The sequence below is a fragment of the Cryptotermes secundus genome, unplaced genomic scaffold (assembly GCF_002891405.2).
Source record: "Cryptotermes secundus unplaced genomic scaffold, Csec_1.0 scaffold1759, whole genome shotgun sequence".
NCBI lineage: Eukaryota > Metazoa > Arthropoda > Insecta > Blattodea > Kalotermitidae > Cryptotermes > Cryptotermes secundus.
The window spans coordinates 275,963-303,389 of record NW_019720605.1 but is presented as its reverse complement, the minus strand read 5'-3'; the positions used below and the strand labels follow the sequence as shown (position 1 = coordinate 303,389).

The 27,427-nt window shown below is 39.1% G+C and overlaps 1 protein-coding gene across 12 annotated transcripts in view; it reads left to right on the top strand.

The window, feature by feature from the left end:
- Positions 1 to 26,115, top strand: part of LOC111870607 (piggyBac transposable element-derived protein 4) — a 28,970-nt gene extending 2,855 nt beyond the window's left edge. For 9 of the 12 annotated variants that reach the window (XM_023863032.2, XM_023863080.2, XM_033753976.1 and 6 more), the window contains 4 exons: positions 3,961 to 4,080; positions 5,121 to 5,258; positions 6,809 to 6,891; positions 11,488 to 14,931. In XM_023863032.2, the coding sequence (XP_023718800.1) occupies positions 3,961 to 4,080; positions 5,121 to 5,258; positions 6,809 to 6,891; positions 11,488 to 13,225 (2,079 nt within the window). In that variant the 3' untranslated portion in view covers positions 13,226 to 14,931. Of the gene's footprint in view, positions 1 to 2,832; positions 2,972 to 3,960; positions 4,081 to 5,120; positions 5,259 to 6,808; positions 6,892 to 11,487; positions 14,932 to 18,441; positions 18,462 to 25,054 lie in introns of those variants that run through there. The other 3 variants (XR_002843880.2, XR_004513698.1, XM_033753977.1) reach the window with 3 other exon arrangements.
- The last annotated feature ends 1,312 nt before the right edge of the window (positions 26,116 to 27,427 follow it).

Below are 27,427 nucleotides of genomic sequence, written 5' to 3'. Positions count from 1 at the left end.
CTTTAAGAGGGGTTACCAACCTAGCAGTAACTTAGTGAAGGATGAGAATGGTGATCTGCTTGCAGATTCCCACAATATTTTGAACAGGTGGAGAACTACTTCTCTCAGTTATTGAATGTACATAGGGTCAGTAATGTGAGGCAGACAGAAATCCATACAGCTGAGCTGTTAGTACCTGATCCTAGCCCTTTGAGGTTGAAAGTGCTACTGCAAAATTGAAACTGTTTAAATCGCAGGGTAGTGATCAAATTCCTGCAGAACTTATTCAAGCAGGAGGCGAAATATTACGTTCTAAGATCCACAATCTAATTACTTCTATTTGGCATAAGGAAAAATTGCCTGAACAGTGGAAGGAGTCTATTATTGCACCAGTTCACAAGAAGGGTAATAAAACTGACTGTAGTAATTATCGGGGGATATCAGTGCTATCAACTTCATACAAAATTTTATCCAATAAGTCCATATATAAATGAAATTATTGGGGATCATCAGTGTGGGGGTTTGGTGTAACAGATCAACCACAGATTAGATCTTTTGCATTTGTCAGATATTGGAGAAAAAGATGGGGGTACAATGAGACAGTACATCAGCTATTCATAGACTTCAAGAAAGCCTACGATTCAGTTAGGAGGGAAGTATTGTACAATATTCTGATAGAGTTTGGGATACCCATGGAACAAGTTAGGTTGATTAAAATGTGTTTAAACGAAAAGTATAGTAAAGTCTGTGTAGGTGAACATTTGTCTGATAAATTTCCTATCCAGAATGGTCTAAAACGAGGAGATGCTTTATCGCTATTTCTTTTCAGCTTTGCTTTAGAATATGCCATTAGGAAGGTCCAAGGAAACCAGCTGGGACTGAAATTAAATGGCACACATCAGCTGTTGGCCTATGCCGATGATTTAAATCTACTGGGTGACAATGTACCATATATATATATATATATATATACCATGTATATACCATAAAGAAAAACACACAGACTTTAATTGACGCAAGTAAAGAGGTTGGGTTAGAAGTAAACACAGAGAAAACTAAGTATATGTTGCTGTCTCGTCACCAAAATGAGGGGCAAAATCATGACATAAAGATAGGAAACAGATGTTTTGAAAATGTGGCACAGTTCAGATATTTGGGAACAACGATAGCAGATTGAAACCTGATTCAGGAGGAAATTAAGATGAGATTGAACTCGGGTAATGCTTGCTACTATTCAGTCCAGAACCTTTTGTTTTTTCGTCTGCTGTCCAAAAACATAAAAATTAGAATATACAAAACTATAATTTTGCCCGTGGTTCTGTATGGGTGTGAAACTTGGTCTCTGACATTAAGGGAGGAACATAGAGTGAGGGTGTTCGAGAACAGGGTGTCGAGAATATTTGGACTGAAGAGAGATGAAGTGACAGGAGGTTGGAGAAAACTGCACAGTGAGGAGCTTCATAATTTGTACTCTTCTCCAAGTATAATTAGAATGATCAAGTCAAGGAGGATGAGGTGGGCAGGGCATGTAGCACGAATGGGGGGAAACGAATGCGTATATGATATTGGTGGGAAAGCCAGAAAGAAAGAGACCACTGGGGAGACCAAGGCATAGGTGGGTGGACAATATTAGAATGGACCTTAGAGAGACAGGATGGGCTGGATAGGATTGATCTGGCTCAGGATAGGGACCAGTGGAGGGCTCTTGTGAACACGGTTATGAACCTTTGGGTTCCATAAAATGCTGGGGAATTCTTGAGTAGCTGCAGAATTGGTGGCTCCTCCAGAAGGGCTTAGCTCCATGAGTAAGTAAGTAAGTAAGTAAGTAAGTAAGGTTGAGAATTGAAAGTGGTAAATAGAGCTCAATAAATATTTAAAAAAAAGTTGTCAAAGTTTATTCCATTTATAATTTTCTGTGGTGCTCCTGATTGTTGATGCTAATGAAGGGAGAAAGAAACACAATTGAAAAACCCAGACAACTATGATTAGGAGACTGTGGTTATTACTGAATATAGAAATTTAGAAATGTATGCATAGCATCTGATTTTTTCAGTTATCTCAGAAGCCAAAAGACTCATGGAAAAAGCTTATTGGAGGTGAAATACAGGTATATGATTAATTTTCCTGTGCACCTTTTGTTTGAACATTTTTTGCTTTGCTAAGCATCTGGTGAGTTATCCTTGGGATACTTGAAGAAGTACATGTAGGTCTTCATGTAAGGTAAGGTCCCTTTGCTTAACTAATTAAGCACTATGCCATGAAGGTGTATGGGAAAGTGGTTGGAAGTGAGTTGTCAACTTCATGCCTCCGGTACCCATTGGATAGACCCCAGAGCCGGTCTGGACTGCGTGGAGAAGAGAAAATTTTTGACCCACTCGGTTGTCCAGCCTATAGCCAGTTGTTATACTGACTATTCAATCCCAGTGCCCCTTCATATAAGATGCTCTTTAAAATTGCTCAATCTAAGTGTAAGTTGAAATGAATTGATAATTTTTAAAAATTCTGCAATATCAAATTTCATGAAAGTTGAATCATTTGTTCTCAAGTTATTTGACGCGTACATACATACTAACGCTGTGGAGCTGAGTCCTTCTTGAGAAGCGGACAGTCATTCAACTACTCAGGAATTTCTCAAAATTTTATGTAAACCAAAGATTCAGTACCATGTTCACAAGAGCCCTCCACTGGCCGTTATCCTGAGCCAGACAAATCCAGTCCATATGACGCCATCCTCTCTCTCCAAGATCCATTTTAATATTATCTTCCTACCTATGCATAGGTCTTCCTAGTGGTCTCTTTCCTTCTGAATTTCCCACAAAATTTGTATATGCATTCCTTTTTTTCCCTATGCAGGTACATGGCTCATTGTACATGATGTGCTAATTCTAATTATACTTGGCTGAAAGGGTGGATAGAGGAGATGGGGGATAGAGAGCATTGAAGACTGGTTGTAGAGGAGGCCAAGGCTCACCCAGGGCTGTATTGCCGAGAGGTAGGTAGGTAGGTAGGTAGGTACTTATACTTGACAAAGAGTACAAGTTATGGAGCTCCTCATTATGCAGTTTTTTCGAGCCTCCTAGCACTTCATCTGTATTTGGTCCAAATAGTCTCCTCAGCACTTTGTTTTCAAACATCCTCAGGGTGTGTTTTTTCTTCAATGTCAGAGACCAAGTTTCACATCTAGACTGAGGGAACTTAATGGGCTTTCTGCAGAGTTGTGAATGCTCCTGAAGGTACATGGATAAGTCACAAAGCAGATAATTTGTGCACACATGAACAGGGGTGTACTATTCCTGCATACAAATGTGAGATTGGATTGTTAACTGGAGAGAATATATTCATAGTATGATATGAAGAGGTGCGTTCAATTCATTTCTGCTTTTAATTGCATTTTATTAATGACTTAATTAGTGAATTAATTTGAATGTGAAAGTGTTTGAGGACAGTAGCGCCCCACAGATTTGGGCTCCAGGGCCATCACATATGTCACTGTACTGCTGTTTAGACAGAAAATGTGACAGGGATCATCACATTATTTTTCCTGAAGAATTGTGACCATCAGGAAAGTTATCTGTTGTTACTCATTCTTTGTGATGCTCTGTGCATCTGGATTAAACTAGGGCTCATGAAGCACCAAGCTGTCAGATGGAGCTGTCCCAGATCACATTTCTTCACCACAGGCATGGGTATGTAAGAACAGTATTCTTGAATTGGGATAATTAGGAAGAAGCCTGTATACAGATCTACAGATCATGCGGAGGAATGGCTCATCACCTCTCTCTTTCATTCATGTGCATGCCCACACACACACGCACACGCGCGCACACACACACACACACACACACACACACACACACACACACACTGTTCCGTTGAAAGAAGTGTGGTTAATATAGATTGGTAAAATAGAACAAGTTTACTAAATCCAGTTTATGCTTTTTTGTTGATTGTTAGTCGTTTCTTTTTATCTGCTCCTCACAGCACAGAAAGGATAAATCAGAAGAGAAGGCAACATCTGATATGACTTCCCCATTGTCGGTGTTCAGTGGCTTTGAGTGCACTTACATTAAACAAGAGGATTTTGGAAGAGCAGAGAGTGAGGTATGTTTAGAATTGCAAATTTATACCTTAGAGGCATTCATAACTTGCAAGCATTTTTATGATACAGAATTCAAATTGCCAGGCTGTACTTTTACTCATATTCTAAACTGAAGCTTCTGTTGACTTAAAATCCCAAACTGCCTAGGTCACTGGTAGGATGTACCAGTAATTAAATCTTTTTCTATGGATTTTGTCATAATAATATTAGGAAAGGTTACTGTTTGCTTCTAAGGTATGGAATTGGAAATGTTTTCGTATCAGATGATTTGTAAAATATTAAATTATTGAAAATTGGAAGAGGGGTTTTAAATATGTAAATACTTACAATAATTCCATTTTCAGTTGAGTGAAGCAAATTTGTTACAAAACATAATTACTCTTAGAATTTGTGTTTCTTTGCCTTTTCTTGGTGTTCCTTTATTAAGGGTAGATGGTTATACCCCCTCCAAAATAGTGATATTAAGGTCGGGCCACGCGGTAGCATAGTTAGTTGAGGCACTATGCTACAAGCCAGAAGGTCAGGTTCAAGTTGCAATGAAGTGGATTTTTTCAATTGACCTAATCCTCCTAGCTGCACTATGGCCCTGGGGCCAACTCAGCCGCTGACAGATATGAGTACCAGGAATCTTCCTGGGGGGTAAAGGGCGGCCGGCGCATAAGGCTGACAAACTTACTGCCATCTTTGAGCCGATTGTCTAAGGAAAATGTGGGCACTTCGACATCTCACAACCCTGTGGGCCTTTACAGCCAGTTAGTGGGATAGCTTTACATTTTTTTACCTTTTTAAGGTAACATCTCTCTTTAACTTAAACCATATCAAAGACAAAAGTAATTATATACGTAGAATGCAGAAAATTTGTGGAGAAGCTTTAAACCATGCTGTTTTAACTTCTGATTGTCTTGGAATTTCCAGTAGTTTAATGCATGTAGAATAAGTAAAGTCAAAGTGAGGTTTTTTTATGCCTTTCTCCTACGGGTAGGTATAGTTTGCTCTCAGACTAAAACCGTGGAGTTTGTTTTGTTGTTTGTTTCTCCTATAGGTCAACATGAATGAAGAACCCCTAGTAAATATGGAGGTAGTGTCAAATGAAACAGACCCTTTACTGTTCAGATACAGCAAAGCTGCAGCAACACACCAAAGTCAGGATGCATTTCCAGTTACGTGGTGTGAAGTCCAGGTAAGAAAAGCAGTGAAGTCACAGCATATGTGTCAGACAAAATGTTGTGATTAAGAGGACATTTTAATCAGGTGATGTATAGTTGAAGGGATCACTTTATCCTCTACCTCCCCAAAGAACAAAAATTCATGTCACTTACATTGCTTCCATATTTTGCCACTTATACCTAAATTTGCATAACCTTACACCTGCGCTGTTAGCCTTTTATGCATGGTCAAATTCTTATGCTGTTCATGCATCCATAAACTCCCATTTATTAAGAGTATCAGATATAGTATGTACTTGAGTGTGTGGTGAGACATCTGAAAATATTACGTTTTCAGAAAAACATATGTATATGATGTAAATGATGTAACATCCATTGAGAATCCAGCAGGAAGTTTCTTCTTTTGTTATATAAGCTATCATACCATTCACTTCCCCTACCTTCTCCTGTATTATCAAACAGATTGGTCTGACAGCAATCCTCATAGACTTGTATTTGGTAGGTGCTTGGTTTGAATCTGAGCTGGGACACTTGCTGTCCTAACAGTTTTTTTTGTGGGTTTCCTCAGTCCCTCTGTGTAAGTGCTGGGATAGTCTCTCATTTAGGCCATAACTGCTTCCTTCAAAATTATTGGTCACCCTGTTTATTCCTTTCCAACACTTATCTAGCCTCTAGTGTCCTTAAATAACAAGGGAAAGAAGTCCTGTATTCCTTTCCATTCATACTTTTTATTGAATGAGGAATTGAGGCCATTGCTCAATGCCGTCTTTTACAAGTAACATGCACAAGTAGTAATTGTAAACTTTTTTTTATATGAAGAATGCCGTCTTCTGGTATGTGGCGCCATGCAGATCCCCTCTCCTCTCTAGATTTCCTGTATGGCCCATTCTCCCTCCCTATTCTTATATAGCTGGGTGTTTTCTGACTGGTAACTCAGTCTGCAGCCACATGCTCACACTGATTCCTGCCTCGATGTTTTTTACCCTGAAGATGGAGGCGATACGTTCCACCGAAACGTTCACACAAGATCTGCATTTGTGTTGGTTGTTTTGTATGCCATATTATGTTGGTATCTTTGAATCATTTGTTATTCCCCTTACTTCTTTTCTGAGACATGTAAATGTAATTTCTCTTTTGTTGTGGGTCAGCTGTGCCAAATTTGCTGTACCTTATTGTGTTTGTATTTCTGGTTTTCAGTGATTATATTCTTGAATACATGTTCATAGTGGTTGTTCTACATTATTCCTTTTATGGTTACCTGAACATGTTTGTAATATCCATGTCCTTATGTTAAAATAATAAATTTACTCCTCATTAACAAATTTTGCAAAGAAATGGTTATCCTACATTGGCACACCACCCACACACAAAAATAAGACTGCAAGTCAGAGATTTTTATTGCTATTAACTGTGTTAAGATTTAAATTATGAAGTGTTCCTGAAACAGACTTTTTCTGTATTGGATGTACAGAGTTTATACACCACTGCTTTTAAAATCTGAAATTTATTACACTTTCAGTTACAAATATAGAACCACAGTAGATGAATAATTTATTTCCATTAGAATGTTACAGCTTGTAAAAGGGAGACAACAAGAGGTAGAAGTGTAGAAGATGGATCAAGTCCTGAGGGATTGAAAGCCGAAAGGTCAGTTAAGTGCCTAAAATTTACAATGAAGAAAAGATTGTCTCTTTTTGTGTTCCTCCCAGAATACTTCACTGATTTCCTGTTTCATGTTCAGTTCTTGAGGCTGTTATGTCCTTTTGTCTTTGCACTATACTGTGAAGACACATGGAGTGTGACAGTATAATCATAGCCTTGGAATCATACAGAAGTGAATTGCCCATTTTATACTCTGGCTACTTTCACTCCCTTGGAAAGAGCCGCCACCCAGCCAGGAAAAAGACTTAAATCTCCAGGTAGTGATCAGATTCCAGCAGACTTGATTCAACTAGGGGGTGAAGTACAGGGTCTGACAAGGAAACCTGATGTTTCTACTATTATACTAATTTAGAAACCATCAAGTTTCCTTGCCGGACCTTATATTCATTCTGAAATCCATAAGCTAATTAATTCTATTTTGAATAAGGAAGACTTGCCTGATCAGTGGAAGGAGTTTGTTATTGTGTCAGCTCACAAGAAGGGTAATGATACTGATCATTGTTATGGCGTGAAGGGGGGCGTGAAGGTACCTCCACCGCTTCCGCCACTGTACCTCTCTTAAGCCGCCGCTACACCTCTCTTATGCCGTGGTGACAGAGGGCGTGGAAATATCCCGCTCTGTCAACCTGTTTAGTATGCTGCCACCATCTTGTTATTTTCAAGAAATCTAGTAAACTTATCATAGCTTGCGTCACTGTCCTGGCTTAAATCGTAATTCGCCGGAGCGTTGGGAGGTCCTGGAGTCGTCAAGGAAGAGGGTAACTCTTAAGGAATTGCTAGGTTAAAGTAAACTCACACGCATGTCTATTCTATTCTATTTCTCGGTGTCACTATATACATCTATATGCACTCTTACCGACGTTCGTCGGTTGTACTACACTGGATAATGAACCTGCAGTCATCCTTGGTTCTACCTCCTGTCACCCTACTGGTGGGTATTCTACGCCGCGGTATCTCAAATGAACCTAGTCGATCTAGTTAGACTATCTTTCCCTGTGGTTTTACACTTTACAATTATCACTGTTACACTTAATGTTCATGGCTATATGAAGTTGGTTTCACTTACTTGAGATGAGGAAATAGATGCTCGCCATCAGCAACCAGCGCACACTCACGGCCATCGCTCTCTCGGCGATAGCCTCCCCTGAACTCCAAGTTACTTAATATCAATCAAAAGTCTAAAGGCAAAAGGTTTTTTTGATTAAGTCTTCTAGGGTTTATATAACCTCTCTTTGCTGATTCTTTGAGTTCCGGGTAGGTTGCCTGCCCATTCTGATGTGATTTTGGCCTCCCTCATTGGTTGCCCATCGAGAAGGGGTTGACTCTTTCGGGCCTACCGCCTCCTCAGACTCAGCGTTTTCCTCCTGCCATAGTGTTTATGACCCACTTCATATAGCTCCTTCCTCAATGTCAGCGCTATTACACTGCCGGGTTAGCATTCTAATGACTCAGGCATTCCCTGTTACAATTCGCTGTAGACCTAAATTTCCTGGGCCGTTTCATCATGGCTATTTCTTAATCTTACAGTCTAGCTACTATTATTCCAATTTTACCCCAAAAACTATATCTCCAAGTACCTGACCTTTGCGCCATTACAATCATAATAATTATGGGATGTCACTGCTATCAACTTCATACCAAATTTTATCCAATATCCTTCTCTAGAGTTTAAGTCCATATATATAGATGAAATTATTGGGAATCATCAGTGTGAGTTTCAGTATAACAAATTAACTACAGATCAGATATTTTACATTTGTCTGATACTGGAGGAAAAAATGGGAGTACAATGAGACAGTACATCAGCTATTCATAGACTTCAAGAAAGCTATGATTCAGTTAGGAGGGAAGTATTGTACAGTATTCTAATAGAATTTGGGATACCCATGAAAGTAGTTAGGCTGACTAAAATGTGTTTAAACAAAACACATAGCAAAGCCTAAATAGGTGAATATTTGTCTGATAATTTTCCCATCCAAAATGGTCTAAAACAAGGAGATGCTTTAACATCACAGGTTTTCACATGTGCTTTAGAATATGCTGTTAGGAAGGTCCAGGAATACCAGGTGGGACTGAAATTAAATGGGACACATCAGCTGTTGGTCTATGCTGATGATGTGAATATGCTGCGTGATAACATACGTAGGGAAGTGAAAATTATCCGCACTCTTGTTTTTCCAATTTATATATACAAAAGTAGGGGTTGAACAAGTACATTATTTTTCTACACAGTCTCCTTCCTTTTTGATGCACTTGAACCAGCGGTCCACAAGCTTTCGTATTCCCTACAAGGAGAAGGTTTTCGGTTGGTCGCGCAACCATTTATGCACCGCTTCTTTGGCCGTGGAAAATCAACAGCATCTTTGAGCAGTCCAAAGAGGTGATAGTAAAAGGGACAAGATCTGCGCTGTAGGCAGGGTGTTCCAGCACCTCGAAACGCAAATGGTTAGTGGCTTCAGTGGCCTGGCTGGCCATGTGTGGGTGTGCACTGTCATGCAACAACAACACTTTCTTTGACAATAGGCCTCGGCATTTGGTGCGAATTGTTGGCCAGCAAATCACTGTATCTTGCATTGTTGATCGTACAGCCTTTTTCCAGGTAGTCTTTCAGTATAGGCCCTTTTGAGTCCCAAAAGACGGTTAGCATCACCATTCCCGCGGAAGATTGAGTCTTGAATTTCTTGTCCGGCACCTTTTAAATTTCTCGATCCACTCATACACACTTCTACGCTGTAGAGCACTGTTCCCGTATTGTGTTGAAAGCATCTGATGAATTTCAGCCCGTGACACACCTTTCAACCAGAGTAATGGGATCACTGTTCTTTGTTCCTCCTTGGTGCACACTGCTAGCGGAGCGGCCATGTTTACACTGTCACAGGATCAAGGAAAATGACCCAATCAAGGTCAAAGTTCGTTCACATGACCACAGTAGTATAAACTCTAAAACATGCATGCGCAGAAGGTAGTGTGACAAACCTAAAGATGTGTTATGGCAAAAGTGCGGATAATTTCTGACTTTCCCTTGTAGATATCGTAAAGAAGGAAACAGAAACTTCAAATGATCCTATTAAGGAGGTTGGTCTAGAAGTAAATGCAGAGAAAGCTAAGTATATATTACTGTCTTGTCACTAGAAAACAGAGCAAAATCATAACATAGAGATAGCTAACAGTTGCTTTGAAAATGTTATATTTTAGCGTCCTGTTGCACTGATTTAAGTCCATGATTTATTTAATCCGTCTTGCAGTGCATACACTCATTTAACTCCTTCTCTCCCTCGCACTACATGTTTCGGCATAATAATGCCATCTTCAGGTGCTTACTTATCCACGTCAAACCAGTTCANTTTGACAATGTATATGATAGATACATATTTTAGTTATTTTAATGTGTGAACATGGCATGCAATGAACTGGTTTGACGTGGATAAGTAAGCACCTGAAGATGGCATTATTATGCCGAAACATGTAGTGCGAGGGAGAGAAGGAGTTAAATGAGTGTATGCACTGCAAGACGGATTAAATAAATCATGGATTTGAAAATGTGGCGCAGTTCATACATTTGGAAACAACAGTAAAAAATCAAAATTTGATTCAGGAGGAAATTAAGAGGAAATTGAACTCGGGTAATGATTGCTACCATTCATTCCAGAACCTTCTGTCTTCTCGTCTGCTGTTAAAAACATAAATATAGAATATACAAAACTATAATTTTGCCTGTGGTTCTGTATGTTTGTGTGAAACTTGGTCTCTGACATTAAGGAAGGAGCATAGACTGCGGGTGTTTCAGAACAGGGTGCTGAGAATATTTGGACCGAAGAGAAATGAAGTGACAGGTTAGAGAAAACTGTATAATGAGGAGCCTAATATCTTATACGCATTGCCAGTTATAATTAGAATGATCGAGTCAAGGAGGATGAGATGAGCAGTGCATGTAACACGAATGGGGCAAAAAAGGAATGCATATAAGATATTGGTGGGACAGCCAGGAGGAAAGAGACCACTAGTAAGACCAAGACATTGGTGCTTGGATAATATTATAATATATTTTAGAGAGGTACAGTGGGGTGGTATGGACTGGATTGATCTGCCTCAGGGTGGGAACCAGTGGATGGTTCTTGTGAACACTGCAATGAACCTCTGGGTTCCTTAAAATATTGGTGAGTTCTTGAATAGCTGCAGAACTGGCAACCTCTCAAGAAGGGCTCAGCTCCATGAAGTTAGTTGGTTATTTTTCAGTTTTGTATTGTGGGGTCAAAATGAAAAGACCAACTTGGTATAGTGTTTCATGGTTTTATGGAACCCTCCAATTAAATAGATGATCACTGTATTTATCAGGAAAATAAATCTTATAGTTCTTCCTGGTTTCTGTTCATAGCTGCGTAAAAATTATTGGCATGTAATGGCCGTAGCAGGACTGTCATTAAGACTAAATTAACCAACATTCGGTGACTGCTATATTCATTGCAGCTCACATTATTCTGTCAAGTTCTCTTACTGTCTAATGATATTTCATGATGCCAGATATTAACAGCACTTGTTGGCATATCACTTTGTAAATGTTCTTTACATTCATGTTTCTAGTTGTGCGCGAGCTTCTAATGAAATGGAGGGACGTAATGGAGCAGCAAATTTTTCACTGCAGGAAGTTGATGTATTACATTTTTTGGAAGACAGCAACAGCGAATTTCTAGAAGTACAGTCTGGAGGTGGCGATAGTGATGCTAATCCAGTAGAAGGCGAAGGAAATGAGAATGAAGTTCATTTGAGAGACAGCTGGGCAAAGCATGTCAGAATTGATAATGGTGATTGGAAATGGAAAAATGTATGTAATAGTCCAAAAAATATTATAGTTTCTGCAGTAAGTGGGGTAAGTGAAAGAATTGAGAGGCAGTTTGAACGAAATCCTAGCGAGATTAATGTTTTAGAAAAATTTCTGACAGAAGAATTTTGGATTCATATTGCAAGAGAAACGAACATCCATGCAGAACTTTCATTGCATGACATTAAGCCAGGTACTGAAACTAAGTGGTTCCCAGTTACTACAGATGAACTGAAGGCACATTTTGCTTTGTGTGTGCTAATGTCCCAAGTAAAGAAGCCCTCACTACAAGATTATTGGACAAAGCGTAAGATTTTGGAAACTCCAGTGTTTAGAGAAACAATGCCCTTTTCACGTTTCAGGGACATCAATAGGTACTTGCACTTCGCTAGTGATACTGAAATTGACAAAATTGATAGACTGAGAAAAGTAAAACCTATTATTAAGTTCTTACAAGAGAAGTACAGAAATATGTATGTACCTGGCCAAAATATTGCTATTAGTGAAAGTATTATGAAATTTAGGGAAATTCAACATAATTCATCAAGAAGGACTTGTGGGTTAAAAATTTACAAACTTTGTGAAACAAGCACAGGGTACTGCTGGAATTTTAAGGTGTATCAAGGTAAAGCTACTGATGTAGAAAGTGAGGTGGATGAGGTGTCTAAAATGTGGGATAGTGAGATTACTGTACTTAAGCTTTGTGAAAAACTACTGAAAGGAGGAAGAACAATATACATGGACATTTGGTGCTCTTCACCTTCGCTGTTCAAATACCTGCTGGACAGAGACACTCATGCCATCGGTACTGTATGGGCAAGGAGGAAATTTATGCCTGCAATTTGGAAAGACATTAAACTTGAGAGGGGAGAACTGACATTTGCTTCCTCGAATGGAATCCTTGCTGTCAAGTGGAGACACAAAAAGGATGTACACATGCTGAGTACAAAACATGAGCGACCGGATATGGAAGAAACACATGGACAAGATGGAGGTGTCATGCTGAAACCAAATTGCGTTGTGGAGTACATCTCTGTTATGGGTGGAGTCTATGCTCATGATCAACAGTTGGGATCATTTCCAGTAGTGAGAAGGTACTGTCAAGGCTACAAGAAGTTATACTTTTACCTGCTCGATATGACAATGCTAAATGCCAGCATTATCCACCGTGCTTTAAATCCTCAAAAGAAGAGAGAAAGATACACATCCTTCAGGGTCAACATAGCGGAAGAAATGCTCTTGAAGATCAAATTACCAAGTTATCCCACTAGGGGTTGCCTTAGCCAAGGAAACAAACCTCTCAGGCTCCAAAGCATGCAATGGGCCCATTTCCCTTCAAAAATACCACCAACCAACAAGAAGGCAGCTCCTTCAAGACGTTGTAAAGTGTGTAGCACTCGTGGAGTTCGTAAAGAAACTTGTTATGAATGTGAACAGTGCAAAATTGCCCTGCATGTTGACGACTGTTTTAAGATATACCACACCAGTGTGCTGTTGTAGATGAATATGGTAATATAGGTGACAATTGAAAATTGGGTTGTTGAGAAAGGTAAGACTACTTACTAAAGCAAGTGTCCTTAAAGTGTATAAGTTTACATCCCACAGTTTGATTATGTAAGAATTATTACAACAAATGTTTGATGAAAATTGAGGCAAGACTGAAGAGCTGAAGACATGATACTGTCAGTTAAGTGCAGTTGATTTTATAGGGGTAGAAAGTGGAAGCTTGTGAATATGCTAATTGGTGAAGACTACTTTTTTTCAGGGCTGTGATGCCATATAGTTTGGTAGATAGGTACCAACATTTTGGAAAAACTTGCTATCTTCCTGCCTTGAAGGTGGAGGCAACAGGTTCCTCCAGGACATTGCTACCTATGTACCAAATAGCAGACTAAATGATGTCATACCCCAGAAGGCAGTAATCTTAGTCACCATTGTGAGAATCAGAAATCTTGCATAATAATTGGTGTTAGTAGGTTTCGGTAGCCAATAGTAAGAAGTCCAGTGGTGGGAGAAAAGAAGGCTGATGAGAGGTTTGATACACCGTTAGGTGATATTCATGACAGCAGGATCCAGGATCTTGGGGTCTAATTACAGTGAGCTTTCCAGTTAGGATAAATGTTAACTGAATCGTCAAATCTTGGATTCCAGCTTGGTATAAATAATAACCTACACTATTTTCTCTTGTTTCCATGTCATTTTCTTCATTTTGGTCCACAGAGTGACTGTATTAATCAACATTTTCCAGCTGCCAAATTTAAGTTATAGTCAGCATCAAGAAATTGGATTTTTCATGATCTTGCTGCAGGTTCAACAGAGCAGTGTCATCAGCTTTGCTTTGGTAAGCACATGCTGTCAGTTGCCTGCTGTCATAACTTTAGGAAAAGATGTAAGAAGCATGGAGGGATACAGGAAGAGGTATTTGTAGAAGGGTTTGGCAAAGACATTATTGCTTCCATAGTTTTAGATCTAAGTACGTACGTGTTACATCCCATAGTACAAGTAATAGCAGCAGTAGTTATCAGGACTGTACATACTTGGGTTGCAGTTTCTGTAGTACGAATGCGGTTCAAATGAAACCTGTGTTGTGCTACTGCCAGCAAATGTGGCTGGTATATTTTACCAGTGCAGTGAATAATATGTAATTCAAAAGTAAGCATAAGATTTTGCCATTTTTAAATAAATAACATGCCAGAACAAATTTATTACTAAGGTACTGTGATATTAACAAAGAAATGAATACAGTGGTCAGAGCACCATATTGATGTAACAGATTTAAATGTTTAGTGTGTTGAAGTGAGAAATTGTGCAACATGTTTGCCTTCACTGATGTGGGTGGGGTTCTGCAAATGTTGGAACAATTTTTGACTTGGCCTTGAAGCTCCTCATTTCTTGATTGTGGACTGTAGCATTTTCCAATAGTGGAATACTATACCTAACTGCCATCTTGTTACAAGTTGTCTTAACAAACTCTTTGGGGAATTTCATTCTGTATACAAAAAAAAAAACTTAGCATAATTTTTGTGTATGAGGCTATAGGCTTTGGAAAATGGTCCTCCCTTTTAAACTATTAAGTTGCAAACATACCAGCTTTTCCTAAAGAATAATACTTGAATCTTTATAGCAGTGTACTGTAGAAAGATAATATATCATTCACATGTATGAATATTAAACCATGTAAATATTATTTTTCTTTGTAAGATGGAGACTTTGACACCATAAGTTGTACCTATGCTTAATTATTTAGGCACCATGCCATGAAGACATACTAGGGAGTGGAGATGCAGCTCCTCCATTCTTGACCTCAGCCCTGGATAGAGGTGATAGGTCAGTTTCATGCCCTGGCTGCTTTACCCCCTAAGGAAAGAGCCCTTGGTATCCATTGGATAGGATGCTTGTAGATAAACATTTCATCTTGTATTTGTTTTCACAAGTAATAGGTGTGTCTGTGTGGAGATCAAATATATAATGGGGCAGTCCATGTCAGAAAATGTTGGTGGCTGTTGTATTTCAGAATTTACGTATTAGAATGGAGTCTGTTCTACCTGCATCAATTATCATTGCACCTGTAGGAATAGAAGGAGGGAGATTGGTGCGACACATTCTGTATATGCTGTGGCAAGTTCTGCCATCCAGAATTACTTTCCTATATTGTACAGTGAAGGACCAGTAATGTGCACATGTATGTAAACACCACTGCGCACAAGTGATAAAGTAATTTGTAGCAGAGAGAGGAAAATAACTTCCCACTTTATAGGTGTTGTGATTAGTAGAAAAGAAATAATTAGCTTATGGAGTCAACAAAGGAACACAATAAGTACTCTAATATACTGCAAAAGCCCTAGATCTGTTTTCTGAATCAGAAAGCATCCAACTAACCACTGGATGAACCTGAAACAACCCACAGAAAAATTACATAGATCATAATCAAATAAATTTGTTTTGAAATTCCTGAACTGAATAAAAAGTCCTTAAAGGACAACCATGATGTCTGTCTGCTATCAGACGCCACCCGAGTCTTTTTTAATGAATATTTACAACTTTAACATATTCATATAATTATTTTTGCTTGAACTTTATTACAAGATAGTGACTCTCAGTACTGAAAGATTAACTTGAATGACTCTGACAGGAGGGTACTTCTGAACATGACCAAGGAATTGTGTATTGTGAAGACAGTAATCATGCCTACAGTGCATACATTTCTCTCTGTGTTAAGAGAAAAGCTGAATGGAAGCGAAATGCCTCCTCGTTACGTAAAGAGTTCTCAGAGGAATGGGGTTCACCCAAAAAACTGTTTGAAGATGAAAGAAGATACCAAAGTTTCTTTGCCTTGATGAATCATGGATAGATAATTGATCTGACATTTAGCAAATGCTGGCAGAAATGATACAGCATGTTGAGATAGAATGAATTCACCAACTTCATAGAGCTGAGCCTTTGAGAAGCCACCAGTTGCTTATGCATTAAGAAAACATAATTGTATTCAATATTGGAAAATGCGCCACTTTGCATTTAGAGATTTCTTAGTGCCATTATTTTTTTTATTTTCTGCTTTTTAAGTATGCTAGGATGTTCTGTTTGAAGAGAGCTGATGTTTTGGAGGAACAGAGGGCTCCCTCCAAAGTACGTGGTGTTACAATCCAGAAGACTATTATTCATAGTTAACTGCCTTGAGAGCCTCAAATTCACCATATTCACAAAAGTTTGTGAAGATGTTTTTCTGCTAGCATAGGGGCAAGCATGTACTGTGTGCAGTACTGCAGTGATATGTATAAATACATCGATTTATGCATCTTTTTGGGTAATTTTGTGAGTTCTGTTACATAGCATGTCTGAGCAAATGTCATATAGTACGGTGGTAATTTAGCTCACAGAGTTGGAACATAGGGAAGGGAATTTGTCAGCTCCATGATGATCATTAGGATTGTCACGAATTTGATACTTGTAACATCTGTGGAAAATTGGTTTTTGCAGCCAAAAAATAAGGAAACTGAGCAAGATCCAGGCAGACTAGTGTCTGTAGTGTTAGTTAGAATCTGCATGTCACTGGTTTGTTTTGCCTAATTGTAGCATGTAACATAAATGAAAGCTGTAGATGTAAGCATTGTTTATTATGCAGACACAAAATTTATGGTATGCTAATGTCAGTCACCAACAGTTTCATAAAAGATCCCAAATCATAGAGTTTGGAAATTAATTGCCTAAAACAAGTGCAGTCTTTGCCAAAGCCTACAATCTCTTATCAGAAGTCAGTAATGTTGTGTCAAAACAACATATCTCTATGTCTCTAGCTGTGCCATAAAGTATCTTGAACAAACTGTGTGTATTTCCAGTGCTCTGTAGCCTGGTTAAAGAAAAGTGTGTCACAAGTTGAAGACAGTTACATTGAAGGGTACAGTAACAGCAGTGATGAATAATTATGTATTACAGATTATATTTTTGTTTGTTTACAACTTTGTATATATAACTGATGGTCATTTTCTGCTGCTGAAAATAAATTTAATACATATGGTAATTAGGATAGAGTTTGGGATACCCATGAAACTAGTTAGGTTAATTAAAATGTGTTTGAATGAAATGTATAGTAAAGTCTGTATAGGTAAACATTTGTCTGATAAATTTCTTATCCCAAATGGTCTAAAACAGGGAGATGTTTCATCACCACTCCTTTTTCAACTTTGCTTTAGAATATGCCATTAGGAAGGTCCAGGGAAACCAGGTGGGACAGGAATTAAACGGGATACATCAGCTGTTGGCCTATGCCGAGGATGTGAATCTACTGGGTGATAATGTAGATACCATAAAGAGAAACACACAAACTTTAATTGACGCAAGTAAAGAGGTTGGTCTAGAAGTAAAAACAGAGAAAACTAAGTATAAGTTGCTGTCTCATCACCAAATTGAGGGCAAAATCATGACATAAAGATAGGAAACAGATGTTTTGAGTATGTGGCACAGTTCAGATATTTGGGGACAACGATAACAGATTGAAACCTGATTCAGGAGGAAATTAAGAGGAGATTGAACTCGGTTAATGTTTGCTACCATTCAGTCCAGAACCTTTTGTTTTCTCGTCTGCTGTCCAAAAACATAAAAATTAGAATATACAAAACTATAATTTTGCCTGTGGTTCTGTATGGGTGTGAAACTTGGTCTCTGACATTAACGGAGGAAGATAGACTGAGGGTGTTGAGGAGAATATTTGAACCAAAGAGAGATGATAACTTGTACTCTTCTCCAAGTATGATTAGAATGATCAGGTCAAGGAGGATGAGGTGGGCAGGACATGTAGCTCGAATGGGGGAGACGAGGTATGTGTATAGGATATTGGTGGGGAAGCCAGAAGGAAAGAGACGACTGGGAAGACCAAGGCATAGGTGGGTGGACAATATTAAAATGGATCTCGGAGAGATAGGATGGGATGGTATGGATTGGTCTGGCTCAGGATAGGGCCCAGTGGAGGGCTCTTGTGAACATGGTAATGAACCTTTGGGTTCCATAAAATGCTGGGAAATTCTTGAGTAAAAAAGTAAAAAGTAAAGCTATCCCTGTAGCAGGCCGTGAAGGCCCATAGGGTTTTGAGACGTTGAGGGTCCCACATTATGTAGATAATCGACTCAAAGATGGCGGTAAGATTGTCAGCCTTATGTGCTGGCCGCGCTTTACTCCCCAGGAAAATTATTTAATTAATTCCTGGTACTCATTTCTGTTAGAGGCTGAGTAAACCCCAGGGCCTAGTGCGGCTGGAAGGATTAGGTCAACTGGAAAAAATCCCATGACCTCATCGGGACTTGAACCCGTGACCTTCCGGCTTGTAGCATAGCTCCTCAACCACTATGGGGAAATTCTTGAGTAGCTGCAGAATTGGCGGCTCCTCCAGAAGGGCTCAGCTCCATGAGTAAGTAAGTATGGTAGTTAGGGGTATTTGTTGTAAGAACGCAAAATAGATGCAGAATGCTGTGCCTGAGAAAACAGATGAAAGAATTTGTAAGAATATGAACAGGTGCAGGCAGTATAGAAATATGTAAGATTTGAGGCTTTCGTGGCGGTGACTATGAAGAAAGCAGTCTTCTGGGACTTGGCACTGTGTATATGTGGTGTTAACCGACGTTCCTCTGAAACGTTTGTTAACAACACATATACACGGTGCCAAATCCCAGAAGACTGCTTTTTTCAGTATAGAAATAGTTTGTTTAACGATTTTATTACCATTATCATCATCAGTATAATGCTGATACTGTCATCCCTGTTATCATTACTCAGCTCCTTTTTATCACCTCTTAAGATTCTGGCTTTGGCTGTTTCTTCTTATGTCATTGGTTGGTTTCATGAGCCTTATGAATTAAGTTTTCTACAAGTCTTCTGAATCAGTCAATTGCACTTTTGTTAAAGACCTTGCAGTTGATGTACCCTGTTCCATAACACAAAGTGACTGGCACACCCAGAGATTGCTCTAAGTTCTGACTTACTACCTTTTTTTTTTTCCTCACTGAAAGTAAGTGCATTTTGACATTAACAAATTAGGGAAGGGGAAACTTGAAACTTACTGAGCAGCTGTCCACATGTATAAGAAGTGATAAAGATAATTACTTACATTTCTGTTTATTTTATGTTGTTTTCTGGTCTGAAGAGTCATGGCCATCTGAATGCACATTGAGCATGATTATTTATAGGTTTCAAACCATTACCGTAAGGTGCTGGTTGACATATGCCAGCAGGGTCTGGAGGGGAGTAAAAAGAGAGGAAGAAGGAAACCTCAAGTGCTGTCACTCTCACCATGCATGAACTTTTTTATGTGGCCTCAATCTGATACCAAGTTACCATCAAGGACTGAGCGTATATGTTTCAATGTCACATGAATTCTTTCCAAAGGCTTTAGAGCATCTTTTCCAATGAGTAGGTCCATAACTCACCCCCCCTCTCCTAATTCTGGAAGTCACAACATAGTACGTATATAAAATACAGAATCTCAGAGTCATTATAGCATCTGAAATAAGACTGTGAGCAGTGAGCATTGAAAGGGTGATTACCAGTTTCTGTAAAATCTTAACTCAGAGGAAGATTTTGAGATGAAGTGTTCTGTAACTTTGTCCAAGTTTGTATCATAATATACGTAGAATTTCCAAAACAGCAGTAGCATTAGAATTATAATAAGTTTTAAATTTTTCAGGGTGATAGAAGCATATGAAAAGTGCACAAGAAATTACAAAGCAAGAGAGTATATGAATAGAAAGTAACCATATCAAGTTAGTGTACTAGTTATTTTTCTATAGCACAGAAGGGTGACAAAACAACTGGAACATAATGTGCTCTGATGACTTAATTACATACCTTCTTTGCTAAACAGAGTTGGTGTCAGTAGCTGTGCACTGTGATGGCAGAACCATGATGTATGAAGTGATGACAATTTATAACTGTCTGCAAGTGGTGCTCGGCCTCAGTGTCTGTACATTTTAGCTCAGGAGACCCCCTTCTACAGATCTGTGAACCCAGAAGCTTTGTTGAACATGGCAGTAAAGTGAAAAGTCATAAGACCCTGCAGGGATTCAAATTGCAGTTAGTACATAATCTGCAAAAGCCTCCTCTTGGTGTAATAATCTGGGAGATTCCAATTTTTCAAGCTGACTTCATTGTCCTCAACATCTGCTGTTTCTGTGCCATAATGGAAAAGGCCTGCTTTAGCCCACTTCTCTTTCTTATGAAAAGAGAGAGAGAAAGTAATTTTATGAGGTAGCTATGCTGTCTATGTATTCCTCTTTCAAAATTTGAACCATGGAACTTGGTGTGAATGTTATGGTGTTGGAGATCACTTCAGTGCTGTATTTAATTTCCTGCAGTCATTAATGTGATTGAAGGGCAGACTGTGAGGAGGGAACCATGTTAGCACCATGTAATTCTGCATCCTTTAATGATATATGGAATGGCTCATCATCATCAGTAATCTGTCAGACGACAGGTCCACAGTCTCTTCCAAAACAATTCCTACACTTAATGCGATCTTGAGCTTTCTCCTTCAAATGACAGTATCCTCTTCTGCCCCCAAGGTCATCCAGCATCTTCTTACGTCTTCTTCCTCGTCTTCTTGTCACTTCTATCCGCCCCTCTATCTTTCCTTCAATAACTTCTTTTAGAAGGCAGTTTCTGCGTAAAACATGACCAATCCAATTAGCCTTCCGTTTTCTTATTTCGTGTAGGATATTCCTCTGCTCACTGACTCTAATTAACACTTCTTCATTTGTCACATAATCGGTCCAATTGATCCTCTTCATCCTTCTCCAACACCACATTTCGAAGCTTTCCAGATGTTTCTGATCTACTGCCCTAAGTGTCCATGTTTCAGCCCCATACAGAGCTATGCTCCAAATGTAGCATTTCACTAGTTTCTTCCTCAAATTTAAGTCCAATTTGCTGGTAAAAAGATTCTTCTTCTTGCTAAATGCAGCTTTTGCCATGGCAATCCTGGATTTAATTTCACAAGTACACCTTCCATCATCTGTTAACAAGCTACCCAAATATTTAAAACATTTCACATTCTCCAGTTGTTTTTGGTCTATCTTTATTGTGACTGGGGTTGGTTGTCTCGAAATTTTCATTACTTTTGTTTTCTCCACATTCATTTCCATGCCATAGCACCTTCCAATTTCAATTAGTCTATCAATCATGCCCTGTAGCACAGTTTCTTCCTTAGCCATTAACACAAGGTCATCTGCATATTTCACAGTTTGAATAATTTGCCCTCCTACTTTGAAGTCACCGAGCCCATCCAGAGCTTCCTTGGTAAGGCATTCGCTGTACAAGTTGAACAGAATTGGTGATAAACAGCATCCTTGTCGAACTCCTCTTCCAATCTGCACACTTCCTGTCTCCCCCCTGTCCAGTCGTACTCTAACTTTCTGATCCATGTACAATTTGCTAATCAATCTTCTTTCATGCCAATCGATACCTGTTTCTTTCAGGATCTGCATTAATTTGGTCCAGTTTACCCGGTCAAATGCCTTCTGCCAGTCTATGAAGCAAACACACAGTTCTTCATCTATCTCCAAAGTTCGTTCCGCTATAATTCTCATCATCCCAATTGCATCCCTGGTTCCTTTTCCTCTTCTAAATCCAAACTGATCTTCTCCAAGTACATCCTCTATTTTCCTTTCAATTCTTCTTTTAAGTATCTTTGCTATTATCTTTGCTGTATGTGCAATCACACTTATTGTGCGATGGTCGCTGCATTTTATAGCTTTTGTCTCTTTCTTTAAGGCAATCATTGTAACTTCTGTAAAGTCCTTGGGCCACTCTCCACTTTCATATATGGTGTTCATTAGTTTTGTCAGTGTTTTCAAACCACCTTCTCCCAGTAACTTGATCACATCTCCAGGTACATCATCATCTCCTGTAGCCTTTCCCTTCCTCATTTCCTTGATAGCTTTTTCCACCTCACTTTGTAAAATATATGCTCCTTTCTCGTCTGTATTTACTTCTTCTTCCGGTTAAACTTCTAAGGTTTCTGGCCGATTAGGTCGATCATATAGTTCTGAAATATAATTTTCCCAAATTTTCAGCACTTGCCTCTGATCTACTATTCTATTCCCCTGGGAGTCTTCGATGCCAACATTTTGAATCCCATGATTCTCTTTCCATCCTAGTTCTTTTGTCTTCATGTACATCAAATCATAACGGCCTGTTCTTTGAAATTCCATAATCTCATTACATATCTTCTCAAGATATTCCTTTTTGGCCCTGTCCGTGGCTCTTTTCAATTCATTCCTCAGTCTCCTGTATTTCCTCCTGCCTTCTTCATTGTTGACATTCTTCCATTTCCTTCGCTCCTCCATTTTACTCATCATCTCCTGTGTAACCCATGGTTTTCTTGCTATCTTCTCAACTTTACCTACCAAATCACTGATAGTATCTAACATGCATTCTTTTATATCGTTCCACTGCGCTTCAGCATTTCCGCTTTCACCTTCAATTGCACCGAGTTTCTCTTCTAGAGTCTCTTGCACGCTTTGTCTTTGAGCATATAACTTCTCCAAATCCCATCTGGGTCTGCGCTTTCGAAATCCTATAATTTTCTTCAACCTGGTTCGGAACTTGGCAACCAGCAAGTTGTGGTCAGAGTCAATGTCTGCCCCAGGAAGCGTCTTCACATCCTTCACACTGTTTCTGAATCGATGTTTCACAAGGATGTAGTCCAGCTGATGCCTCCTCCAATCCCCAGGTGCCTTCCATGTGTAAATTCTTCTCTTTGGTTTTTTGAACCAAGTGTTGGTGACAATCAGTCCATTTTGTTCACAAAAGTCAATAAACATTTGACCCCTGTGATTCCGTCTTCCTAGTCCATGTGATCCAACAATATTCTGATATGGTTCATCTCCAACAGTGCTTTTCCAGTCTCCCAATATGATGCTGTTTGTGGGAATGGCTATTTGAAAAATATTTAGTTCACTTAAGATAATCTTGTGTGTCCTGTAAAAGAACAACATTACTGTCATGGAAACATTTTCTTTTAGCATTTGGTTTGATGACGGTTACTATTGAAGGGCTGGAACTGAGCATGATAAATTTTATACAAAGACATTATAAGCCTGTCTACACATGGAATATAAAATAATACTTGTTAGCCAACAACTACAGATATGGTGAAGATGAGAAACTTGGAACACAATGTAAAGATTTGATGAAATTTGTAATGGCAAAGAAAAGACGGAACAATTCCGGCAGCACGCCACACCTCCCAGGGACCATTCGTGCACAGTGACCTTGAGAAATGCAACCACGTCCTCCATGGTCAGGAGCGGTTAGGATGTTGGGAGGGTCAGTAGCACTCAAAAGCAAGTGCTATTTTAGAATATCTTCTTATCAGCCACTTTAACTTTAGTTAGTGTAGGATGTGTAGAGATGGCAGCAATAATGCACCAGGTTGTCAAGGCGGCCATGTTGACCCACCAATAACAAAGAATTTTATGGGGCTGCTCTGGATACTCTGGATCAGGGTGGTGCAACTGAGATAGGGGAAAGGGAAACACGGTAACTACTGCCTCTATGAATGACGGACGAAACTTCATGCAGGTCTCGACCAATCAGAGAGCCTAAACAAACCAATTTGAAGTTTCAAGTTTACCTGGCATCAGCTTTCCTAAACACAAGTATTCTACATATGTTATAGTTCAAATATCCATTGCATTTCAGTAAGGGGGTGTTGAATTGATGTAAATGAAATGTTCTTATTTTACAGGCACTGGTGAGAAACCCTCCCGATAAATAATGTTGCAACCTGATATCTTGTACTACAGAGGTTCCTACTCCATTGTGTGTTTTCTATTTTTGAACTGAGTTTGATATCATTTAACTCATTCCCCTCCAGATGTTTTGAGCGAAGTGATATTAAACTCAGTTCGAAAACAGAAAACACACAACGGAGTAAGAACCTCTGCAGTACAAGATATCAGGTTGCAACATTATTTATCGGGAGGGTTTCTCACCAGTGCCTGTAAAATAAGAACATTTCATTTACATCAATTATTAATTCTAGCTATATGTGTGAACCGGTGATTTTTCGGGAGGGAGCAGTAAAAAAATGCTGGTGGTATAATAGCATACGTTCTTACGGACAGGGCAGGAGGTATAATAGCATGCCTTCTTACCGACCGAGCCCTTGGCGCTGGCTGCGTCCATTTTTTTTATCAAGAGAATGGCAGCTGGCCACCGCGGCAGGAGTGATGCTTCATGACGTCACGGCGGTTACGTTGCCCGCCAATAGCATTGAGTTGCATCCCACTGCTCTGGATCAGTGGGTGTGTAACAGCCATAGGGGAGAGAGGGAAACATGCAGACCAGCCATCTATATTAAGCTACATGAACTAGATAGTCTGGAAATGACTGGAATCGGTCATAATACACCTATCGCAAATAATCAAATCGCATAAGTATCAGCCAATCAGAGGGATCAGAGGATCTTAAATTTCGGTTGAAGGTCGAAAGCCGTTGTTTCAGTAATACTGCGTAGTTTGAAAATGTGTGTAGACCGTTGAGGTATGTTGTGCAACTAATTAGATTAATTAGTAAGTAGGGACTTTGATTTGATGTTGTGAAACGAGAGTCAACATTTACGCATGAATTTACATCTGTGTGTTACTTATGTATATGGATTATGCTTACTACACCCAGTGAAATTAGAAACAAACATGAAGTCAGTGTTACTACGATACTTCATCCAAATCTTATTTCTGTATTTTAAGCATCTTTCGGTGTAGCCTAAAGAAGGACCGTAGAATCTCAAGAAAGTAAGAGTGTACTTTTATTCTGTTATAATTTTTGTATTGTTTATTGCAGTATAGATGGGAAGAAAAAAATTTGTTCTGCTGAAGCATGCACGTCTTCCAGTGAAGAAACTGGATTGAGATTCTGCAATTTTCCAAGAGATTCAGCACCGTATGAGCCAGATATGAAATATTATTATAAAACATACTGTAATATTTTGGCGAGTGTTATTGAAGGAGCTAAAAATCTTCATTATAATCAATCAATTTCTAATTATAGTAACAAAATGAGAGCCACCTGGAGCATTATAAAATCAGACACAGGTAGAAAATTACTAATGCAGGTCAGTTTTAAACATTGATGGGAAGTTAACTGATAATCATGATGTGATTACAGATTCTTTTAATAATTAATTTTGAACAGTAGCTGGACAACATCAATACCAATAATGTTCATCAGCATTTTCAGTGATTTGAAGAAAACTTTTGACACTGACAATATCTGTCTGTCTATCTCTCTATCTGCCTCTCTCTGCCTAAAGTAGAATTTTATGGAATAGTTGGTAAGGCCAGTGCATTGATAAAATCATATGTGAAAGATAGGTACCAAAGGGTAAGTCTATTTTACTCATTGGAGGAATAATTTAACTTCAATATTAATTAATGATCTTGGTCCGTTATATGCTGGATGCCTAGTAGTATACTTTTATGTTTCATTATTGTAGTCTTGTATCATTAGTGTGCTGCATTCTTTCACATATATATTTTAAAACTGTGTTAATGATTTACCCACTGTGATTAGTCTTTGATAATATGTGTAAGTGTTATGGGTTAAATATAATTAATTTTTATTTATATCATTGATGGAACTTGTCCTGTTGTCTTAGACTATTACTATATCCACTGTTCTTCCAGCCATGTAAGGATTAATGGAAAGTAAATAAATGTCTGTTTTAGTACTTGATGTAATGTAGCACCTACACCATCTTTGTAATGTTTACTGATGAATTATTTCAAGCTTTTGAGACAATATATAATACTCTTACAGGGCTATGGTATGGGCAGGAAGAGTTGGGTTATCCTATACTACTGATTCTGCTAGAATGCTGCACAATGAAGTTCTGTGCAGCAGACATTTCTTCGGAAGTGATTTCACAACAGCTGAAAGGGTACATCTTAAAAGATGTGCACTTCCATATAGCACAGATTCTGCTGCACAGTCACTCCCTCAACCTCCTGATCATTCATTACACACCTCTTCCTTTGATCCCTTGCCTTCAGGTTTAACTCCTGAACGTGAGCTTAATGTCCTACCACCCACCAGAATCCGCAGCAAGCCACTTGTGCCCTCTGCTGTAGCACCTGTTCCTCTCCATGCAGACAGTCCTTTCACTTCTTTTCAAATGTCTGCAATACAATCATCACCAACAGCAGGCAACACTTCTTCAGTGAAATGAGCCTCCTATCTCTTAGGCTCTGAAAATATATATTCTTTTGATGAGGCTGTGGGAACATCCCACATTATCACGCATTTCAAGGTCAAGGTCAAGGTCATGTTACAACTGACGGTCAGTCAGTCTGTCTGTCTTGGTGTCGAGCCCCAGCTGGGGCTCTTGACCAGATATTTCTTTTGAATGAAAGTTACTGTCCTGTCCATGTGTAGCGCCCTCTCTGATGAGAGGTCGGGTCTGTCATTTGTTAGTCAGTTTGTATTAAGTCCATTGTCTGTATTTACATACATTTATAAATACACACTTATTCCTTACTTCTATGTACACTATATACACGGCCTCTGTCAGTCCAGGCTAGGTACAGCAGATTATGCCCTTTTAATATATATATATATATATACTAGTAGTATTAGCTACCACGGCAGTCTAGTCACTCGAACGGTCGTACGCCTGACCGCCGCCAAGTTTAAGCCTCTTATACTTTCTGTGTCGGGCTTCGCCTTGTCCGATGTTGCGAACATTCTCATTATCATGATTTTGTATGACTTCTGCTTGTTGCCTGCATAATTTTGTTATGTAATCATATACGTACGGGATTTTGAATGCCATGTGCAAATCGCGGACCGGTGTGCGCCTTGGAAAATTGCCAATCGTGCGGAGAACCTTGTTTTGCAGGCGCTGCAATTTCACTAGATGAGTGTCTGCCGCAAACTCCCAGGCGGGACTAGCATAAGTCATTACGGATCTAATAAGAGCTTTGTGGAGGGTCAGTTTAATGTTAGCGCTCAATCGCTCACTTTTGAATAGGGAATACACTCTAATGAATGTTCTGAAGGCCTTGGCTTCGATCATTTCTATGTGTAATCTCCAAGTCACTTTCTTATCGAAGATTACACCTAGATATTTTGCACTATTTACAAATGGAATGTTTCTTCCATTTAGAGTAAGACAAGACTCAGGCGGTCGACGACCACGAGAGAAGTAGACCCCCCGAG